The sequence below is a fragment of the Typha latifolia genome, chromosome 3 (assembly GCF_019914945.1).
Source record: "Typha latifolia isolate L0001 chromosome 3, TyphaL0001v2, whole genome shotgun sequence".
NCBI classification, from domain to species: Eukaryota; Viridiplantae; Streptophyta; class Magnoliopsida; order Poales; family Typhaceae; genus Typha; species Typha latifolia.
This window is the reverse complement of record NC_133088.1, coordinates 12,927,525-12,944,994: the sequence shown is the minus strand read 5'-3', so window position 1 is coordinate 12,944,994 and position 17,470 is coordinate 12,927,525. Positions and strand designations below refer to the sequence as shown.

Here is a 17,470-nt window from a genome sequence, read left to right as displayed (position 1 = left end):
ATTAAGTCCACTCCGGAGATATTCCCAAAGCCTATAGAGGCAAATGAACTTGATCGAACTCGTTGCAACTCAAAGGAGCTTTAAGTTATTAGTCTATAAATTTTAGGTTCTCTCAACGTATATGTTTTATTTATAATAAGGAGAGCTGTTACCGTATATGTCCGAGTACTTAGTCTACTACATCGGATGATCTAAAGCACCCGAGGACTTGAACCACAGACATACAAGATAACGTATGCAAAGATAAATTTATTCATAGCATAGTTAACTGCAACATACTACGAGCAAGAGATACCATCTTAAACACTTAGAAGATGGGCTGCCTAAGAGATTGTAAATCTTAAAACACTTAGATTTATCTTTTCTCCTGGATTCTATTTTTCTTTTTAAAGTTGTCCAAAGGTAGAAGAAGGTTCCCTCCCTGTTTGATTGAGAACTACTTTTTTTTTTTTAATATTTAATTAATAACTGAGGTTGAAGGCCCTGAGAGGAGATAGAAGTCGTTGATACATAGCATTGCTGACTACATTCCTTTGAAGGATCTCCACGTATTTCTTTTTTAGTGCATAAGGTTGTTAAATAAGCTTCATATCGATTTTAATTGGTCAATCCCATGAATCCCCACATAAAGAGGGATCCCTTTTCCAGACTCCAATCGTTGGGAAAAAGAATGAATATACTAAGAAGACAAAAGAAAACAAATATCTCACTGTTGGAGACTTCACACTATGAGCTTTTATTTTGGAATAATTCTCTTTTTATTTCTAAACTCTTTTTATTTCCTACCCCTAAATTTTTTTTATATAATGACTTCTAAATTTTTGTTTTTAGTATATAATAAATTTCTAATAGAAGAGATCAAGTGAGATATTTCTGATAGTTTATAGAGTTATTATATAGTTTTATTATAATAATTTTATTATTTTTAAAAATATATATATATATATATATATATATAGTTTTATTATTCTTATTTTTTTACTCTTAAAATTGTACCTCTAATTTAATTTAGAAAATTAAAATATTTGATTGTATATTAGAATCGTACCTCTAATGGCATTTGTTTTTTTTTTCTAAATTACCTAGTTATTCTTAACATTCAACTATTGTATTATTTACCTTAGAATAATTCAGCCCTAAAGCTAAAATAATTATATTTTTTAAATTAAAAGTGTAATTAATATATAATTTAGTACGAATCATATGACTTGATACGCATAAACCTAAATATAAGTTAAAAACAGCTTAAAATATAAAAATATGATTTAAGTATTTAAAAAATAATTCTAAATAAATTGAATAATTCAATGGAGTGGCCAACTAATTAAACCTTTAACCGAGTAAATATCCGATATAAGTCCAGATAACTATACCTGTAAGGCCTATAATTAGTGTTTGCCTTATGCAAGAAGAAAACTAACTAAACTAACCCAAGTTTGGAAATAAGGCGAAATATGGTGTGGTTTTAGGATAAACTAATTAATTAAATGCTGGGACAGCGGATAACGGATCGGCATATACCTGGTTAGGCCTAGAATATCTTACACAAGGTGAAAACTAATTTATCTAATTATCTAAACCAATTTTGGGCGTTATCCCAAATATAGTGTGGGTATTGAATAAATTAATTAAATTGAACGCTGGAATAACGAATTAACGGATAAGCATATAGCCTATGTTTATCCTCGTTTATCCAGAGACCACACTATATTTATCCACACAAATTAAAATCCAATTTAAATCTCACTATACTCAAATTCGGACTGCCCAAGTTCACGCGCATCTACCACATACACACAGATGGCAGCCACCGGGCTACACGTGTCGGTCTGGTATTCTACACCTATCGAAGCATCCAGCTCTTACGAGGTCCTCTATCTCGACGTGACACGTGTCCCTTTCAACACCATCTTCCCCTCGTTCCAGGAAAGTCAAAATCGAGGCACTCGCGTGCAGACAAAATTCGACCGACCTCTTTGTTCCAATCTGAGCCGTAGGTGAGTAGATCCGTTAGAATTCAGCCACGTAACCCCAGATATACGCGTTGTTGGGGTACTGGATTCGTCGGGATCCTTCTCCTCTATTTAATCCCCGCCCTCCTCCACCCCTCATTTCCCAAATCGCATCCGAATCCAGATAGAGAAAGAGAGCGAGAACGAGAAAGCAGGCAAGCAAACGAGCGAGGACTGTGTGTGAGAGAGAAAGGAGATGGCGTTAAACTTGACACACCAGATCGGAACCCTATGCGGGACTCCGGTCACGGGAGAGGCGGCCGGCGAGCAGCCGTCAGCGGTCTGGAAGACGGCGTCGACTATCGCGACGGCTCCCATTGGCGCGAACCTGCGGTGCCGGATCATGAAAGGGGGAGGGCAAGGCGATCTCGACCAAATGTCGCCGCCGATTAGCCCGTGTCGATCGCCGGTCCTGTCGGCGATGCGATCGCCCCGCTCGGTGGCGTGCCAGGCTCTCTTGGCTGCGGATCGGGTAGAAACGGAAACGGATCCGGATGTAGAAGAGAGGGAGTACGGCTTAGGTGAGAGGGGGGGAAATGGGAAAGGGGTGCCGGTCTACGTGATGCTGCCGTTGGATACGGTTAAGGCCGGGGGAGGAGGGTTGAATAGGCGGAAGGCGATGGTGGCGAGCCTGATGGCGCTAAAGAACGCCGGGGCGGAAGGGGTGATGGTGGACGTGTGGTGGGGGATCGTGGAGAGGGAGGGGCAAGGGGTGTACGATTGGGGCGGGTACACGGAACTGATGGAGATGGCCCGGCGGATCGGGCTCAAGGTGCAGGCCGTTATGTCGTTCCACAAGTGTGGCGGAAATGTCGGCGACTCCGTTACGTATGTATCCCTTCCTTTTTCCGCTTCTATTTCTTTTACTTCTCCGTTTCCCCTTTCTTCTCGTTAGATACCTGATGATTAGTTATAGTTATAGATACATTTTTTTTCTCTCGTTTTCTTTCCTCGTCTTTTTATCTTTCTCTATTAGAATTTGGGGGGCGGCGGTTGATTGCTTTACGAAGAAGCTCTCGTCGATCAAGTCCTAATGTGCTTAGTTCTTGAGATTTGTGGGGATTAATTGGGTGCGGATATTCTTAGCTAGATATTTTATTGCTTTCCTTTTTGCTTCCCTATCCTTTTCTGCCGTAGGGAAATCCATGTTTGCCTCTTTGTTATTATTATTAGTGATATTTATTAATTTTTTTGACAAGAATGTTATGCCCTAGTTTGTCCGGTGTTTTGGGTGTTTACAAAAGGGTCAAAGTAATGACATCACCTTTTAGTAGCTTTATTAGGAGAAAAATGTGATTTAGTTAACTACTTAGACGTTAAAAGAATCCCACGCCGCGTCCTCATATCACAGTTAGCATGTGATTCGTCGTCACATGATTCAGGTCGTCAAATGTTTCAAACCTCCTCCTTCACGTGCAAGGCTTTTATATCATCATTATTATTATTATTATTATTGAGCATTAAATTAGCAACATATGGGTACAGGATACCGCTACCGCGATGGGTGGGGGAGGAGATGGAGAAGGATCCGGACCTTGCTTACACGGACCAGTGGGGCCGCCGGAATTACGAGTACGTGTCCTTGGGCTGCGACACCCTTCCCGTCCTCAAGGGCCGCACGCCGGTCCAGTGCTACTCCGACTTCATGCGCGCCTTCCGCGACCACTTCGCCCCCTTCCTCGGCTCCACCATCGTTGTAAGCTACCGTCACTGATGCACCTGGGTTAGTTTCATTCCGTGCTATATTTTGATTACTCGTCTAATGCTATATTTTCGCCATCTAATTGCAGGAGATCCAGGTGGGCATGGGCCCTGCCGGCGAGCTGAGGTACCCCTCGTATCCGGAGCTAAATGGCACGTGGAAGTTCCCGGGTATCGGTGCTTTCCAGTGTTACGACAAGGTATACATCTTGTGATTGGTGGATTTAGAGGTTATTTAATTTATTATCCGCTAGATTCCATTAAAAAAGAATTTTTAAATGAAATCCCTTTGTTTTAGGCCAACTAAAATTTACAAATTATTTGGATTGCAGTACATGCTGAGTAGCCTAAGGGCAGCCGCAGAGGCGGCAGGTAAACTGGAGTGGGGCCACGGCGGCCCAACAGACGCCGGTAGCTACAACAACTGGCCGGAGGACACGGCCTTCTTCCGCCGCGAGGGCGGCTGGAATGGAGCCTACGGCGAATTCTTCCTCTCCTGGTATTCCCAGCTCCTCCTCGACCACGGCGATCGCATCCTCTCCGCCGCATCCTCCATCTTCTCATCCCCATCCTCCGTCGCTACCGGCCCCGTGAAGATCTCCGTCAAGGTTGCCGGCATCCATTGGCACTACGGCACCCGCTCCCACGCCCCGGAGCTCACCGCCGGCTACTACAACACCCGCTTCCGCGACGGCTACCTCCCCATCGCCCGGATGCTCGCCCGCCACGGCGCCGTGTTCAACTTCACGTGCATCGAGATGCGCGACTGGGAGCAACCTGAAGACGCCCAATGCCGCCCCGAAGGACTAGTCCGCCAAGTCGCCTTGGCCGCGAAGGAGGCGGGAGTCGAATTAGCCGGGGAGAACGCGCTGCCGAGGTACGACGAGACGGCGCACAATAAGATCGTGGGCGCCGCATCGGAGGAGGAGATGGCGGCGTTCACGTACCTACGCATGGGGCCAGAGTTGTTTAAGCCGGAGAACTGGAGGGGCTTCGTGGGGTTCGTGAGGTGCATGAGGGAGGCAAAGGCGGATAGGTGTAAGGAGCAAGTGGAGAGGGAAGCGGAGAGGTTCGTCCATGCGACCGGCCCGTTCGTCCAGGAGGCGGCGGTCGCGCTCATGAACGGGTGAGGAATGGATGAGAAAAGAAAATCCACCTTCTTCTTAATAATTGATGTTGTTGTATCGTATATAGTTGTACGTTAAATTTGGCATACTTATAAGTATATTTATAATGGGAGTTATAAAGTTATTACTTTTATTTATTTATGATGAGCTCTCTTTTTTTTTATTTAAAAAAAAAAGAAATTTGATCAATAATATTAATATAGATATATCTCCCTGTCAACGAATTGCTCAGAACTAATAGTGCTTGATAAAAAGCACATAAGTCGATTGGCCAGGAGCTTAACTAACTAATATCCTATAAAAAACATTATAAAGGTGATCAGGTGATAGTCCATAAGAGGATCATAGGAATAAAAGCTAGAAAAGTTTGGCCACATCTCGAACACAGGAAATAGACTTAACACCATACCTCGAACCATCCATGGGCCTCCGGTGAGGGCCTTCATCATGTCCTCTTCCTCATTGGATATCAGCAGAAGAATGGGAGCCTTTAAAAAGCTAAGCCCAAGAAAGAGAGAGAGGCAGTTTTTTTTTCCGCCAAGTCCTTATCTTTAGGAGTTTGTAAGTATTAACTCCTTCAATAGAGGAGGCATTTACTCCATCCCGGGGAAGGGGAGGGTCTAGTGGTAGTAGTGAAGGAATCTGAGAGAGGGTGTATTGTATTAAATAAGGCTTGAATAAAGTTTAGATTAAATAAGGTTTAATTAAAAATAAGATTGGATCAAGTTAGTGATGGATATAAACTAATATATCTTGATTTAATGGATATATATATATATATATATATATATATATATATATATATATATATATATATATATATGAGCCTTACTGACCATAGCCTGTGCTACGACTCGAATCCTTAGACCCTAATTGATATGAACCTATTTTAATATTAAGTTTGGGTGGTGTGATAGTTGGGTAAATAAATATCTATATAAGGCGGCCTAATTTAGTCCCAAAAAACAAACTCAAAATTTCCCTTGTATATTATTCTCTAACAATATAGAATGTTAAAAGAAAATTGTTCCGTTGTATGAAATGCCTGCCCAGCGAGCGGAGTGATACAATCGGATACTCTCGAGTCTCGTCTAAAAGGAAACCAAGAAGCTAAAGAGTTACATTTAATTAAAGTTCTTTTCTTTCATGCAAATAAATTTAATGAAGTGGACCGTTCTGCAAAACTTCCATATCAGGATTCAGGATGCGAGTTTAAATGGATAAGCAGAATGAACACATATTAATCAATGGTTATACAAACTTTTGACAAAGAATCTTGAAAAGGTCAGAATTAAGGGTTGTAAAAGTTTTTTTGTCCGATTTCTCTGGCTAATCTCATGTGATCATAAAAGTTCTTTTGAGTCCGATTGTAGAAGTTCTTCGGTACCTGAGAATGAAGTCATCCTTACCCTTTGCCTGGAGGAAACGAGAGTGGTGGTCGGCAATGAAAAAAGAGGAACAAAAGGATGAGCCTATAGCATTGTGATCATAAATAAATTGTCTGAGTTCTTTACAAGATACAAATACAATAATGACATTTACATCTGAAGCAACATGCAGCTCCTCTAAAAGATTATTATCGTTCCAAGGATCTAATCTTACATCCAAACGGAAGGTGAGCATCCAATATATCATCCAAACTATATGTTTGTATATATATATATATGCATATACATATCACATGCTTACATTTCTATATTACACTCATACGACTTTAATCAGGCTATGACTAGATGTAGCCGAATCTTCAAAAGAGTAACTCTCATCTGGTTGCTCTGGTTTGACTTGCTATTGACATGGCGCGCAACCTGCCAGCTACTTCTGTGAAGGATGGCCGTCGCACTGGATCAGGTGCCCAGCATTGCTCCATTAGCCTTCTCCATTCCAGATCACATGACGACGGCACAGGTGGCCTTAGTGTATTGTTTACAATACCTCCTGCATAGGAATGAAACTTACTAGATGAAAGGGAAAAATATAGCATTGCACATTCTAAAACAAGGAAAATCATTCACATGGTTGACTGTCAGGAAGAAGATTATTAAAAGGAAAGAATAAGAAACACGTTCTTCTTGGTGAAACCAGTAGTTTTACCGTGCTATTTTGTTTCATTTGGTTTTTTTATCTTACTTTTGACTCGGAATTTGAAGACAAATCCAAACCAAGTTATCGTCCTTCCTTTAGGTAGATTATCTAACTTCTAGAAGAATTGTAGAGCGTTCCATGCAAGATTAAATTTATTGGTCTAATGGCAACTCTACATCTCATTTTGCCCCAACCATGAATTTGTGAGTTTCTCCTTTAATAAGTTTCTTGGTGAAAGAGTTACGCCTGAGTAGGTGAGTCAAAGTATTTTACTGTCTATGTGGGTCAATGACCAGACTTTTGGTGCCTAAAGATGCTGCAGTGTGTTACCACCAGACACGCTAAAGCAGCCACTGACTCGTAGTTTATCTTAGCTCCCGTTAGCATTGCACTAGCTTTGAGATGCACACGGAAACACCGAAATGTTTAGCAGTTTCTTTAATCGCTGAAGCATTCAGCATAAAGTGTCTGACCTACTCACAAAGCAAAATAGCATGTAGACTGATATTAACTTTACAAGGCTGCATATTGAGGTACAACTTATTTAGGGGAAAACTCTGAATTTGCCACCAATTTTAAGGTTTTCATTAGGGTGACGGACAAAATGTTGCCAGAGTCTAGGAGAGTTTATCGTACTCTTGCCATGTGTCAATCAATCTCATTCTTGGAAGAATAAATAGTATTACCACTACTGTTTAGAATCCGCATATGTGCCCACTCATGCTTACCACTAAATTTTCTGAAGCAACTGGAGGGCTTAAATCCAGGGCTCATTATACACCGGAGTCTAAATTTGAATCACTGTATCAGAAACCACAAAGAAATAGAAGAAATAACCCGGTGTATGAAAAATTTCCTGCTCTAAAGAGAGAGAACCCATTTGACCTAAGTGCCATCTGAAGCAGAACCCATTATTTGGATCGCCAATAAAAACTTTAATGCCCACTATTCAGAAGAGAATTCTAGAAAGAAAGGATTTAGCATAATAACCATACCTATAATTGCACCATAATGCATATTGGCATAAGGTTCCTCCCCGGTAAGAATCTCCCACATGACAATGCCAAAGGAGAATACGTCAACCTGCACCATTGTAACAATGTGATAACTGAAATTGGAGAACACAGAACTAGCATCATTAATGACTAATTCTACAAATGCATTTAAATAATTTTGAGAAGTTGCATTATTCAGTTACTAAAGGAGAAACTAGGAATATAACTATCGGTATCAATATCAGTATCAGTTGTAAGAGAAATGAAGCGTACTGGCAATATTGACCATTTCAACTACTGTATCGGCCGTTTCAATTTTGGACTAAATTTTAATTACTTAAATTATAAAAGATAATATAAAACATAGAAAAATAATAGTAATTGAGAAAAACAAAGACATGAAAATTTAAATTACTAGCTAAGATAGTAACAACCTTGAGACGAGCTCAATAATGTAGGGATTGGCTTAGCCTAAAGATCGAACCAGCTCGGATGGGCTCAACTATTTCACTAAGTTGTATCTAGGGCTGTCAAAATGGCTCAACGGCTCACGAGCCACAACACCAGATCTAGCTTGCTCAAGCTTGACTCAAATTAGCTCAATATTATATATATATATATAATGTAATATTATATATATATATCTACAGCACAGCCGGTTAAAGCTCTTCTTTTTTAACACGTGCCTAGAATTCAATTCCCAAATGTCGCATTTGTTCACTACTTTTTATAAGGTGAATCTTTAATTCCATGTCAAAAAATTAGTCGGGTAAAACTGCCCTCACAGGTATCCTTCCCTCTAAATGGTATAGTGGGGTACCAGAAAAGGTAAAGTCTGGATCGATTTGCAATCAAAATACTAAGAAGAGTATCGAATTCCGGATGGATTTAACAAATACATATGCTCATTGTCATCAGCTCCTTTACAACCACCTTTGCAATAGAAGTGAGTGTATGGGTATTAAAGGAAAAACTAGGGGTGGAGTGAAGGAAGAAAGAAAAACCAACAAAAAGAAAGGAAATGTAAAACGTGGTGCTTGAGACATCAAGGGGTCAAAAATTAATGTCTTGAGTTGTATTTAAGTTAGATGCAATTTATGATGCATTCCGCATATAATTCACAAACAAACAAAAAAGTTTGTGTTTACAGCTGGATATGTATAGACCAATATTGGGTTGAAACAAATGAAAAACTAGCTCCAACCTCTGTTTCAGATCAATAAGGGCTGAATAATATGTATCAGTATCGACTAATACTTTGAACCATCGGAGAAACATTTGACATTTCTGTAAAAGTGAAAGAGAGTCTATGTCTAAAGTCTCTAAACAGTCTCCAAGTGTACAAGAACCAAGCCAATCAGCATATATAATAACCTCTTTCCTTTTTTATTACCTTTTCAGACACCTTGTTACTGCCTCCATTTAATAATTCAGGAGCCATCCATGGCAGCGTCCCTCTCACACCACCGGAAACCAAAGTATTTCTTTTGATCTTTGATAAGCCAAAATCACCAACCTGGATAAAACAATAAATTCGCTTAGTGTACATTTTAATTGGAATAAATTAATATGATAGTTTTACTGGCATTTATGCAAGGATGGCCAGCTTTAGGACATAATGCATGCAGCAAGTAGCAAAATGAAATGATTGGCTGACGTGCAATTCTGCACAAAACTCACCTTACAAATAGGACGTGTTTGATCTTTAAGGTTCACAAGCAAGTTATCACATTTCAAATCAAAATGTACAATATTTTTGGAATGCAGATATTCCATTCCAAAAGCTGCATCCATCGCTATTATAAGTCGTTTACGACGATCAAGATACCTTTCCATTCAAAGTTAGTGTTATTAGGCATAGAGCAATTGAATAAGCTCAAAGACAGACAATTAAACATTTACTTGTCCTTGCGCAGCAAGACATGCCGAAGAGAACCATTAACCATGAATTCGGTTACAGTAGCTAAGGTACCACCAGGCCCATCCTGCACGACACCATAGAAGGCCACCACATTCGGATGATGAAGCTTTGAGAGAATCTCAGCTTCACGCCAGAACTCGTGCGTCTGAAAACCATGCGCTTTATAATGCACAGATCTCAAAAAACTAATAAAAATAAATTTGATACTTCAACCTTAATTGGAGACACAATTTTCAGATAAAAGTTAACAGTGTGATAGAGGAAGCAAGCATGAATAAGGCTGGAGAGCTTACTAATCTTTCTTGCTCAGATGATCGACCTGTAAAACAGCTTTTCTTTATTCTTTTTATAGCCACATCTGTACCCCTCCATTTTCCATGATATACAGTTCCAAATGTTCCTGAACCCAGTTCTCTAAGCTCTTCAAGATCCTCGTTCTTTATGATCTGCTGATGTATCACTTGTAAAATTTAAAAATCTTAAACATAAGATGTATCAATAATTGGTGACCAGAATTTTAATGGAAGACTTCTCTAACATCTTTCCCACATGTGGTTAAATATGCACATCACTGGATTTAATTGCCTTTCCAGGCTTAGGTTAAAGTAAACAGCAAACAAGCTCCAGTTGAACAAATTGTAAAATGTATGGAGACATATGTAGGTGACAATACTTAATTTGTACCTTCGTATACATGTCTATACTCAGGACAATAGTAATTTAATTCTAAATCAATGACAGATGCTTTAATTTATTCAAGAGAGTTGCACAACTTGTGATTACAAGGACATCTCAATATGACACTCATTCAGTTATTTGGTCTTCCTAGTTATCAGTGAGATCATCAGACAAGCACAAATCAGAGTTCTAATTTTTATGCCTAGACCAAGTCCAGGACCTGTTTGTTTTGAATTCGAGAGGGGGGGTGTTTGTTTTGAATTCGAGAGGGGGGGCAGTAACCAAACACATTTTTAACTTTTTTTCTTAACCAAGTTCAATCCCCATAAATAAGTAAATAATTAATATATAAATTCTAGTATAAATTCAACTTGATTCTAATTTTACCCTTGACATAACTAAAATTTATCAATTTCATGTCTTGTTCTCTCTCCCCTTTCTTCTCCTTTTTCTCCTCTCTTTCAAAATTTTTTTTTTTTATTATAAGCGAGCGCATCTTCCACTATGGCTCACTAAAAAACATAACTCCGAAAGAAAATGTTTGTACACACTGGTAAAAGAATTAAAATTTTAAATAAATGTAATTTATTGATAAGTTAAATATGATTTTAAACTGGCTGATTACATTTATATTAAAGTTTGCAATAACTTATATTCTTTTTTATCAATAAAGTTTTCAATATTAAAAACTTAAAAAAATATTTTTTAAAATATTAAAAAAATAATACAGCCTTACACGTGAGCTTTGTAAAAAAATGAAAAATAAAAACAGTAACATTATGTTATTATTTAAAAAACAATATTAACATTATGTTATTTTAGAAACAATTAAAAATTAAAAAAGCATATATATTTAGGTATATGCATGCTTGTAAGCCCATTTGCGGGCTTACATGCATAAGCCCACAAACGAGACTTACATGCGTACTAAGTTCATTTGCGAGCTGACATGCATAAACTTGCAAACCGGACTTACAAGCCCTCAAATCAATAATTTAAAAAAAAATTATTGATAAAATAATAGTATTTTAAATTTTATTATCAAAGTCAAAAGGATATTTTGGTCCATTAATTTTTTACTTTCCTCCAAAATCAATATATTTTTCACTTTTTCACATAATATCAAAAGTAATAATTATATTTTAGCTTAATTTATAACCAAACATCATATTTTCTTAGCTTAATTCAAAGTACTTAAATCAAGACTAAGAAACAAGGCTAGTTAATCAAGTTCAAAGCTTAACCTCAAATCAAATAAGGCCTTGGATAATAAATACATGTCTTCCATGCATGTAGACCTTGTTCAAGAGCAAAAAATCCATAAAGCCCCAAAGTATGGTGGTTGCTCGAACAGATCTCCCAATGTGAAACTGGCTATGATTCACAACTATACGAACATGTAGCTGTGAGCAGCTGAGACCAATTAAAACTCTTTTGGGTGCACAAAAAGACTACTTGCTGGACATCTCACATGTATGAGTTGTGGCTATTGGAAATATTCGAAGAGTAAAAGAGTTAGAGAGACACACTAGCAACTTTCCTGAACCAGCCAAATCACATGTAAGAGATGTCTTTTAGCGGCAAAAACGACAGCATATGGTTGTAAAAGTTGCCACTCTCAAACTCTATCCTTCAGACTAAGAATTTCCATTAGCTGTCACCAACCATAGATTCGGTTGAGAGCCTCTAATGTTGTACAAACAAGGCCTAAGAGCTTTCGCTATTCAAGTTCAGATAGCAAAATCTAAGGTAATCGGATAGCAAAATTTAAGCGATCAGAGCAATCAATGGTTGGATGACATGAATCCAAAAAATCATGTCACATACCAACATGATATGTGCATATAGTGGTTGATATGCTTTAGATATTAACTTCCAACAGAAGCATCAATAGTAAAATATTCAATTTAGAGCCAACCTTGTTTCAATTATCAAAGGTGATTGTCATAAAAGGCAAATATTTTCTCAATTCTGTAAAGTGGAATGTATAATTACTCATGTTGGAGCTTTCTCAGGTACAGATCAAGGACTTAATTAATACAAAATGTGCTCAGCTAAATCTGCAGTTTGCTCAAATTAGCATACCTGTAAGTTAGTAAAATCAATATCATCCAAAGAAGCATCCATAAGAGGTCCAGCAGCTTCAGCATCTTCCAATTTAGATTCCTGAAGTCATGCAACAGTGCCTTACTTCTAGGTATTTATTTGGTTTAGAATCAGAATATGATTTATAGTAAATAGTATTATACCTCATGCTCAGAGATAGGAACCCTTAGGTTCTCTGCCACATTTGAAAACGGATTCTTGACTCTCAAACCACCACTCTTTTCCGCTAAATGTAGATGGCCAATTGGTGATGATATGTATGCTGTGTTTAAACTTCTAGAATCCTCCAAAATGGTGCTAGATGGTTCTAGTAGAAGTTCATCGTTTAAATCAACTTGGGAACCTAAGTTTCCTAAATCAACTCCCTCATTCTCTGTACTTGCCAGCTGATAGGACCTATGAACTGCTTCTTCAGTCTTTGCAAGAATAGAAGAATAATCAATGCTGTCCTGATCCATAAGAGAAACACCTTTTCGTGCAAACTCATCTTGGGCAAGATTTCTGAAGAAAGACCACCTCTTAGGTTCATGATTCTGCACGTTCAAGCTGAGACCAGCGTCATCTTTATGCAAGGGACTTAAACTTGAAGATTCCGCAGCAATTCTAGCATTAGAGAAGAAATCAGAAAGTATATCAAGAGGAAAACGGTCATTGATATCGATAAGAACTCTCTTCTCTTTGTTAGGAACCATAGATTCCTCTGCAGAAGCAGGCATAGTAGATATTGCTAAACAGGGCAAAGCTGATTCATGTTCAACATCAGATAAACATGTAGCCTTCCTAGGTAACTCTTCCAGCATTGTGGAAGCAGTTTCCTGTTGCTTAACTGCAGGAGCTTCCTCTCCTTCCTTAGCAGTTAGAACTTTCAAATTAGAATTGGTCACACCTGTTTCATCTGCAATTGTAAGTTTCTCCACATATTTACTACTCATACTCGCTTCATGTGAGATCTTACCCTCATTATAAATGGACCTATCATCACTGGAGGTCAATGATACATTGCTTGTTTTAGGTTTTTGTATCTTCCACCCTGCTTTATTCCCTTGTTCATCAGTAATGGTGTCAGCTCGTTCATTACCAACTACAGGATGTTCAGGAAATTTAGAAATCCCTGAGCCTGCAGGAGCAGAGATGGTTTCAGGTTGCTTATTTTGCTTTTCACCCAACTCTTTATATTTTACCAACTTCATTTGACGATCCACAACAGATGGAGGGCTAAGGATTGGCAGTTTTGTCGCTACAGAAGAGTTTTCAATTGGAGAAAACACAATTCCATCAGGTGCAGGAGTGATGGCTTCTGCAGTAGATACCTTAGCAACATCAGCATGCGAATGGAGTATCAGATATTGGGAACCAAATGAATCATCAGATTTTGACAATCTATTTAGGGACTCTGCCTGATCTCTTGGGATCCTTTCAGAATGATAGACTCTTTCAGGGAGTGGAGATAGATCATTGTAACTATGATCAGTCATATCAGCTTCAAAGTCAGAAACTCTAGATGTAAAAGGTCCACTGGATGAGTAGCAATCATCTTCATTGAACTCACAACCCTGACCAGCAGCCACAATATTAGCTATTGTTGGGACTGTTGCAACCTCTAGGTGCTTACCATTATCTTTTGGCAGAGGCAGAGATGATAAATCCTCTGGTACAGAAGCGGCAAAAGGTGCTTGTGTCTCCATAGTGTTTAGAACTGAAGCATTATAATAAGCATTAAAATCATTCTGAAGAGATTGGACATGCTCGACTCCATTTTTGAGCTCATGCAAAGCTTCAGCAATTAAAACTTCTTGCTTGTGCATTCTTGTGCTGCCAGATGGCCCCTCTGTCACATCTTGATTAAAAGATTTTTCACCATGGGATGGCATTGCAACAGAATTCCCTATATCCGATGCATACTGGGAATTATATCCATAATCAGAAGGCATAGATAGAGGGATTGAACTCCTGCTATCAACGTTGTATAAGCTGTCAGGATGGTGAATCCCTGAGTATGCATGATGAACACCATCCGTATATTGGTTACTACGGCCCTGATAAGAAGGCAAATGTGTATCATGGTCAGTGGATAAATTTCCCTGAATTTGTGAGGACATAGTGGTAGCAAGCACCAATGGTGATGCGTGAATCCCAGATAAGCCAATAGCATCTCGACTTGTATTTTCCTGGTCAGTGTTAAAATCAAGATTAACCAACTGATCCAAGTCACTTGCTGATGTGCCTTGTAAGGCATTTCCACTTGAAGTTTTTCTCGCTACAACATCCAACCCATTGACAGCAACAACATATTGAACTTCAGAACCTTCCTCAGCACTGCCCAAGTTGAAGCTTGTATCATCAGAATCAGCTGAAGGAAACAGAAACAGCCTAATTTTCTGTGAACCCTCACCACCTTCAAGAACACCACATTCCTCTAACATAATTTGCAAATCCTCATCGCAGGTCACTGAGATCAAAGCATCAAGATCTTCATCTGGAAGCTGATATTTGATTGTATGAGGTTGGTTATAGATGGCCATAGTCCTTTGCATGAGCTCCTGCCAGGAAATGTCCATACTTACTCGGATAATGTGTGTATCACCACCAACATATCTAAGCTTTCTATCAATTGGCCGAGGTAAAATTTTACCCCCAAAACTACAGAGAAATTTCATCTTTTTTGATGAGATATCAGAAGCCTCAGAAGAAGAATAACCGTGCGAAACTCCTCGACTACTTCCATCACCCGAGGTGCCTCGGGGTACTGACCTTGCTGATGCAAAGCGATCTGTACTTTCAATCTCAGTGAAACTCTTCTTTTGGATCTCTTTGGATGGAGGGTTTTCAACCATCGTTAGCGTTGAAACTTCTGATCCACTTTCAGATAGTGTATTTGAAATGCCACGCATGCCTCTTAAGTCCATGTAACCAGTGACAAAGTTCTGCTCTCCAGATGTACTTGGGACGAAGTGCTTCTTCGGCATCACCCGTTCTCTCATGAATTCAAGAGCAAATTCCTCACCTGTCTGAATTGAGTAATTTAGAACAGGCCTAACACCACCTAAAGCACCAAAATCCGGCAGCCTAGAACTGGCATTTGTGGAACTTGATGAACCTTGTGTAAACCTTTGGCCTGCAGGACCAACTGCATCTTTTCTATTTTCCATTGAATTTTTGTGACTATTAAAATTTTTCAGTCACTTGTCAAACAGTCAAACTTTATTGTTTGTTTACTTTCATATCAGAAATTTAGTCAACAAAAGGAGACCACCCCAATCCAGATAAATGCAGCTCCATCAGACAGTGTTGATGAAGACCAAAACTCATCTTTCTTAAAAGAGGGTCATAAATCTTGAGAATTATCTGTTGTCATAACTTTGAGAAATTGCCATTGGACTGTAAGAAGAAATCATCATAATCATCCAGCGAAAACAGAAGTAGCTGCCTGACATAATTCTACGAAGCAAGTGTAGAGCCAATCAACAATCAAGGCTTGCTAGAAGAAGATTACACTGCAAAAGAGAGTAGCAAGGTTATCTAATCAGTTCTGTTGGATGATATTAGAAGAGTTAAAGGATAGTTTCCAATTAGTAAAGTTTAGCAGGAAGTAATCCTCCCATTTATAGGTTTACTAAGTAATAATAAATACCAAGTAACAAACTCTAAGGAGGAGGGTCGCGTTAGGTGGGTAGACAACTAATGAAAATCTATTTTTGAGGTGACCGATCTCATCCACTTGAAAATTCGTGTAAAAGTTGGTTATTCGACTTTCAAAAATGTGCAAATGGCCCTGGGATGCATTCAAATTATTGTTATGTAGCATCTCCAGTGCCATCATGCAATGATGAGAAAAGAGTGGGATGCCATATTAGACAATAGACACTATTTCATCAATACATCAAGGTTTTCCTCAGACCATGTGTTAATCAAGAATGTTGATGTATTGCTTTCACAGAGATATTGTCAGATTGAACCGGCAAGAGAGAAGTACTTCTCTTAGTTGTTCATACTTACCACAAGTCATGCACTAGTAGGCCACAAGTCAAAGGTCGGTAAACTAATCAATTGGAGCAAGGATACAAAGGTAAGATTCATAGGTTTCAGTATTTATCCGATACGAAGGATTTATTGAAAGTTGATCATCTTCGAAGGCACTCCAAGAAAGCGGCTACGAAAAGTGTGATTTCCTCACAGACTTGCTACCAGGCTTTTCTTTAAAACACCCGGATGCCGCAAAAAAATTTACCATCAGTAATGAAACCTAATAAGAAGAAAACCAAGAACAGATCTTATAATTCCAATCTTACACATCCGTCGTTTTATTATTAAGAACAGGAGATACCGACGAACTCCAATCTCAATCTCACAATCATCAAATTCTTTAATACTGATAGCAGCGCCCATTTCAAATTCCAATTATAATCAAAATCACGAAGCTAATTTAGCAATCGAACCACAGGACTTCCAATAGCAAACAGTAGAAGAAACCCAAAAAAATTAAGAAAATTTTCTATCCATATCAATAACAAGCAACTGCTAATTCTGATAACTCTCAAAACAAATAGATATAAATCTAAAAAGCAAAAGATTTACTTCCGGCACTCCGGTGTGTCCACCTCCTGATTGAGAACCATCTATAAAGCCCAAGGAGAGAAAAGATAACCGAACATAGAGATTACACCAATCGATTTCTATAAGAATTGCTCGTTGCGGTCTTTAACCACGAGAGAGATAAAGAAGGATCGGAAAAGGGGAAAATTGAAGCTTTAGGAGATCGATAACTCTAGACTCTACTACGGAGAGAAGAAGGTGGGCGTTGGTACTACTAGAATAAGTTTGATGAGGTATTAATTTGCATTTAAT

General features: G+C 38.7%; 2 protein-coding genes across 4 annotated transcripts; one reads left to right on the top strand and one right to left on the bottom strand.

Moving 5' to 3' along the window:
• Window positions 1–1,965: 1,965 nt before the first annotated feature.
• LOC140783823 (beta-amylase 1, chloroplastic) lies at window positions 1,966–4,977 on the top strand. Its single transcript, XM_073130894.1, has 4 exons — window positions 1,966–2,840; window positions 3,498–3,708; window positions 3,803–3,913; window positions 4,046–4,977. The coding sequence occupies exons 1-4, from the start codon at window positions 2,209–2,211 to the stop codon at window positions 4,841–4,843; spliced, it is 1,752 nt and encodes a 583-aa protein (XP_072986995.1). The 5' UTR covers window positions 1,966–2,208; the 3' UTR covers window positions 4,844–4,977.
• A 1,330-nt stretch (window positions 4,978–6,307) lies between these two features.
• Window positions 6,308–17,439, bottom strand: LOC140785290 (uncharacterized). 3 transcript variants are annotated; one of them, XM_073133107.1, is made up of 9 exons: window positions 17,271–17,439; window positions 12,769–16,119; window positions 12,605–12,685; window positions 10,135–10,290; window positions 9,823–9,986; window positions 9,601–9,748; window positions 9,314–9,436; window positions 7,921–8,008; window positions 6,308–6,778 (listed from the first exon to the last, which is right to left on the bottom strand). In XM_073133107.1, exons 2-9 carry the CDS (start codon window positions 15,772–15,774, stop codon window positions 6,603–6,605), a joined length of 3,942 nt encoding a protein of 1,313 aa, XP_072989208.1. In that variant the 5' UTR covers window positions 15,775–16,119; window positions 17,271–17,439; the 3' UTR covers window positions 6,308–6,602. The 3 variants fall into 3 exon arrangements, with proteins under 3 accessions (XP_072989208.1, XP_072989207.1, XP_072989210.1); XM_073133106.1 differs by having other exon boundaries at window positions 17,201–17,433; XM_073133109.1 differs by having other exon boundaries at window positions 10,135–10,287; window positions 17,201–17,433.
• Window positions 17,440–17,470: the final 31 nt, after the last annotated feature.

Bases quoted from the DNA above. Each gene is read 5' to 3' on its own strand.
- LOC140783823 (XM_073130894.1), top strand. From the start codon at position 2,209: ATGGCGTTAAACTTGACACACCAGATCGGAACCCTATGCGGGACTCCG. The intron at 2,841-3,497 runs GTATGTATCCCT...ATATGGGTACAG, and splicing joins AATGTCGGCGACTCCGTTAC to GATACCGCTACCGCGATGGG. The intron at 3,914-4,045 runs GTATACATCTTG...TTTGGATTGCAG, and splicing joins CTTTCCAGTGTTACGACAAG to TACATGCTGAGTAGCCTAAG.
- LOC140785290 (XM_073133107.1), bottom strand. From the start codon at position 15,774: ATGGAAAATAGAAAAGATGCAGTTGGTCCTGCAGGCCAAAGGTTTACA. The intron at 10,291-12,604 runs GTATGCTAATTT...GTGATACATCAG, and splicing joins TTGATTTTACTAACTTACAG to CAGATCATAAAGAACGAGGA. The intron at 8,009-9,313 runs GTAATAAAAAAG...ACAATGGTGCAG, and splicing joins GTAACAAGGTGTCTGAAAAG to GTTGACGTATTCTCCTTTGG.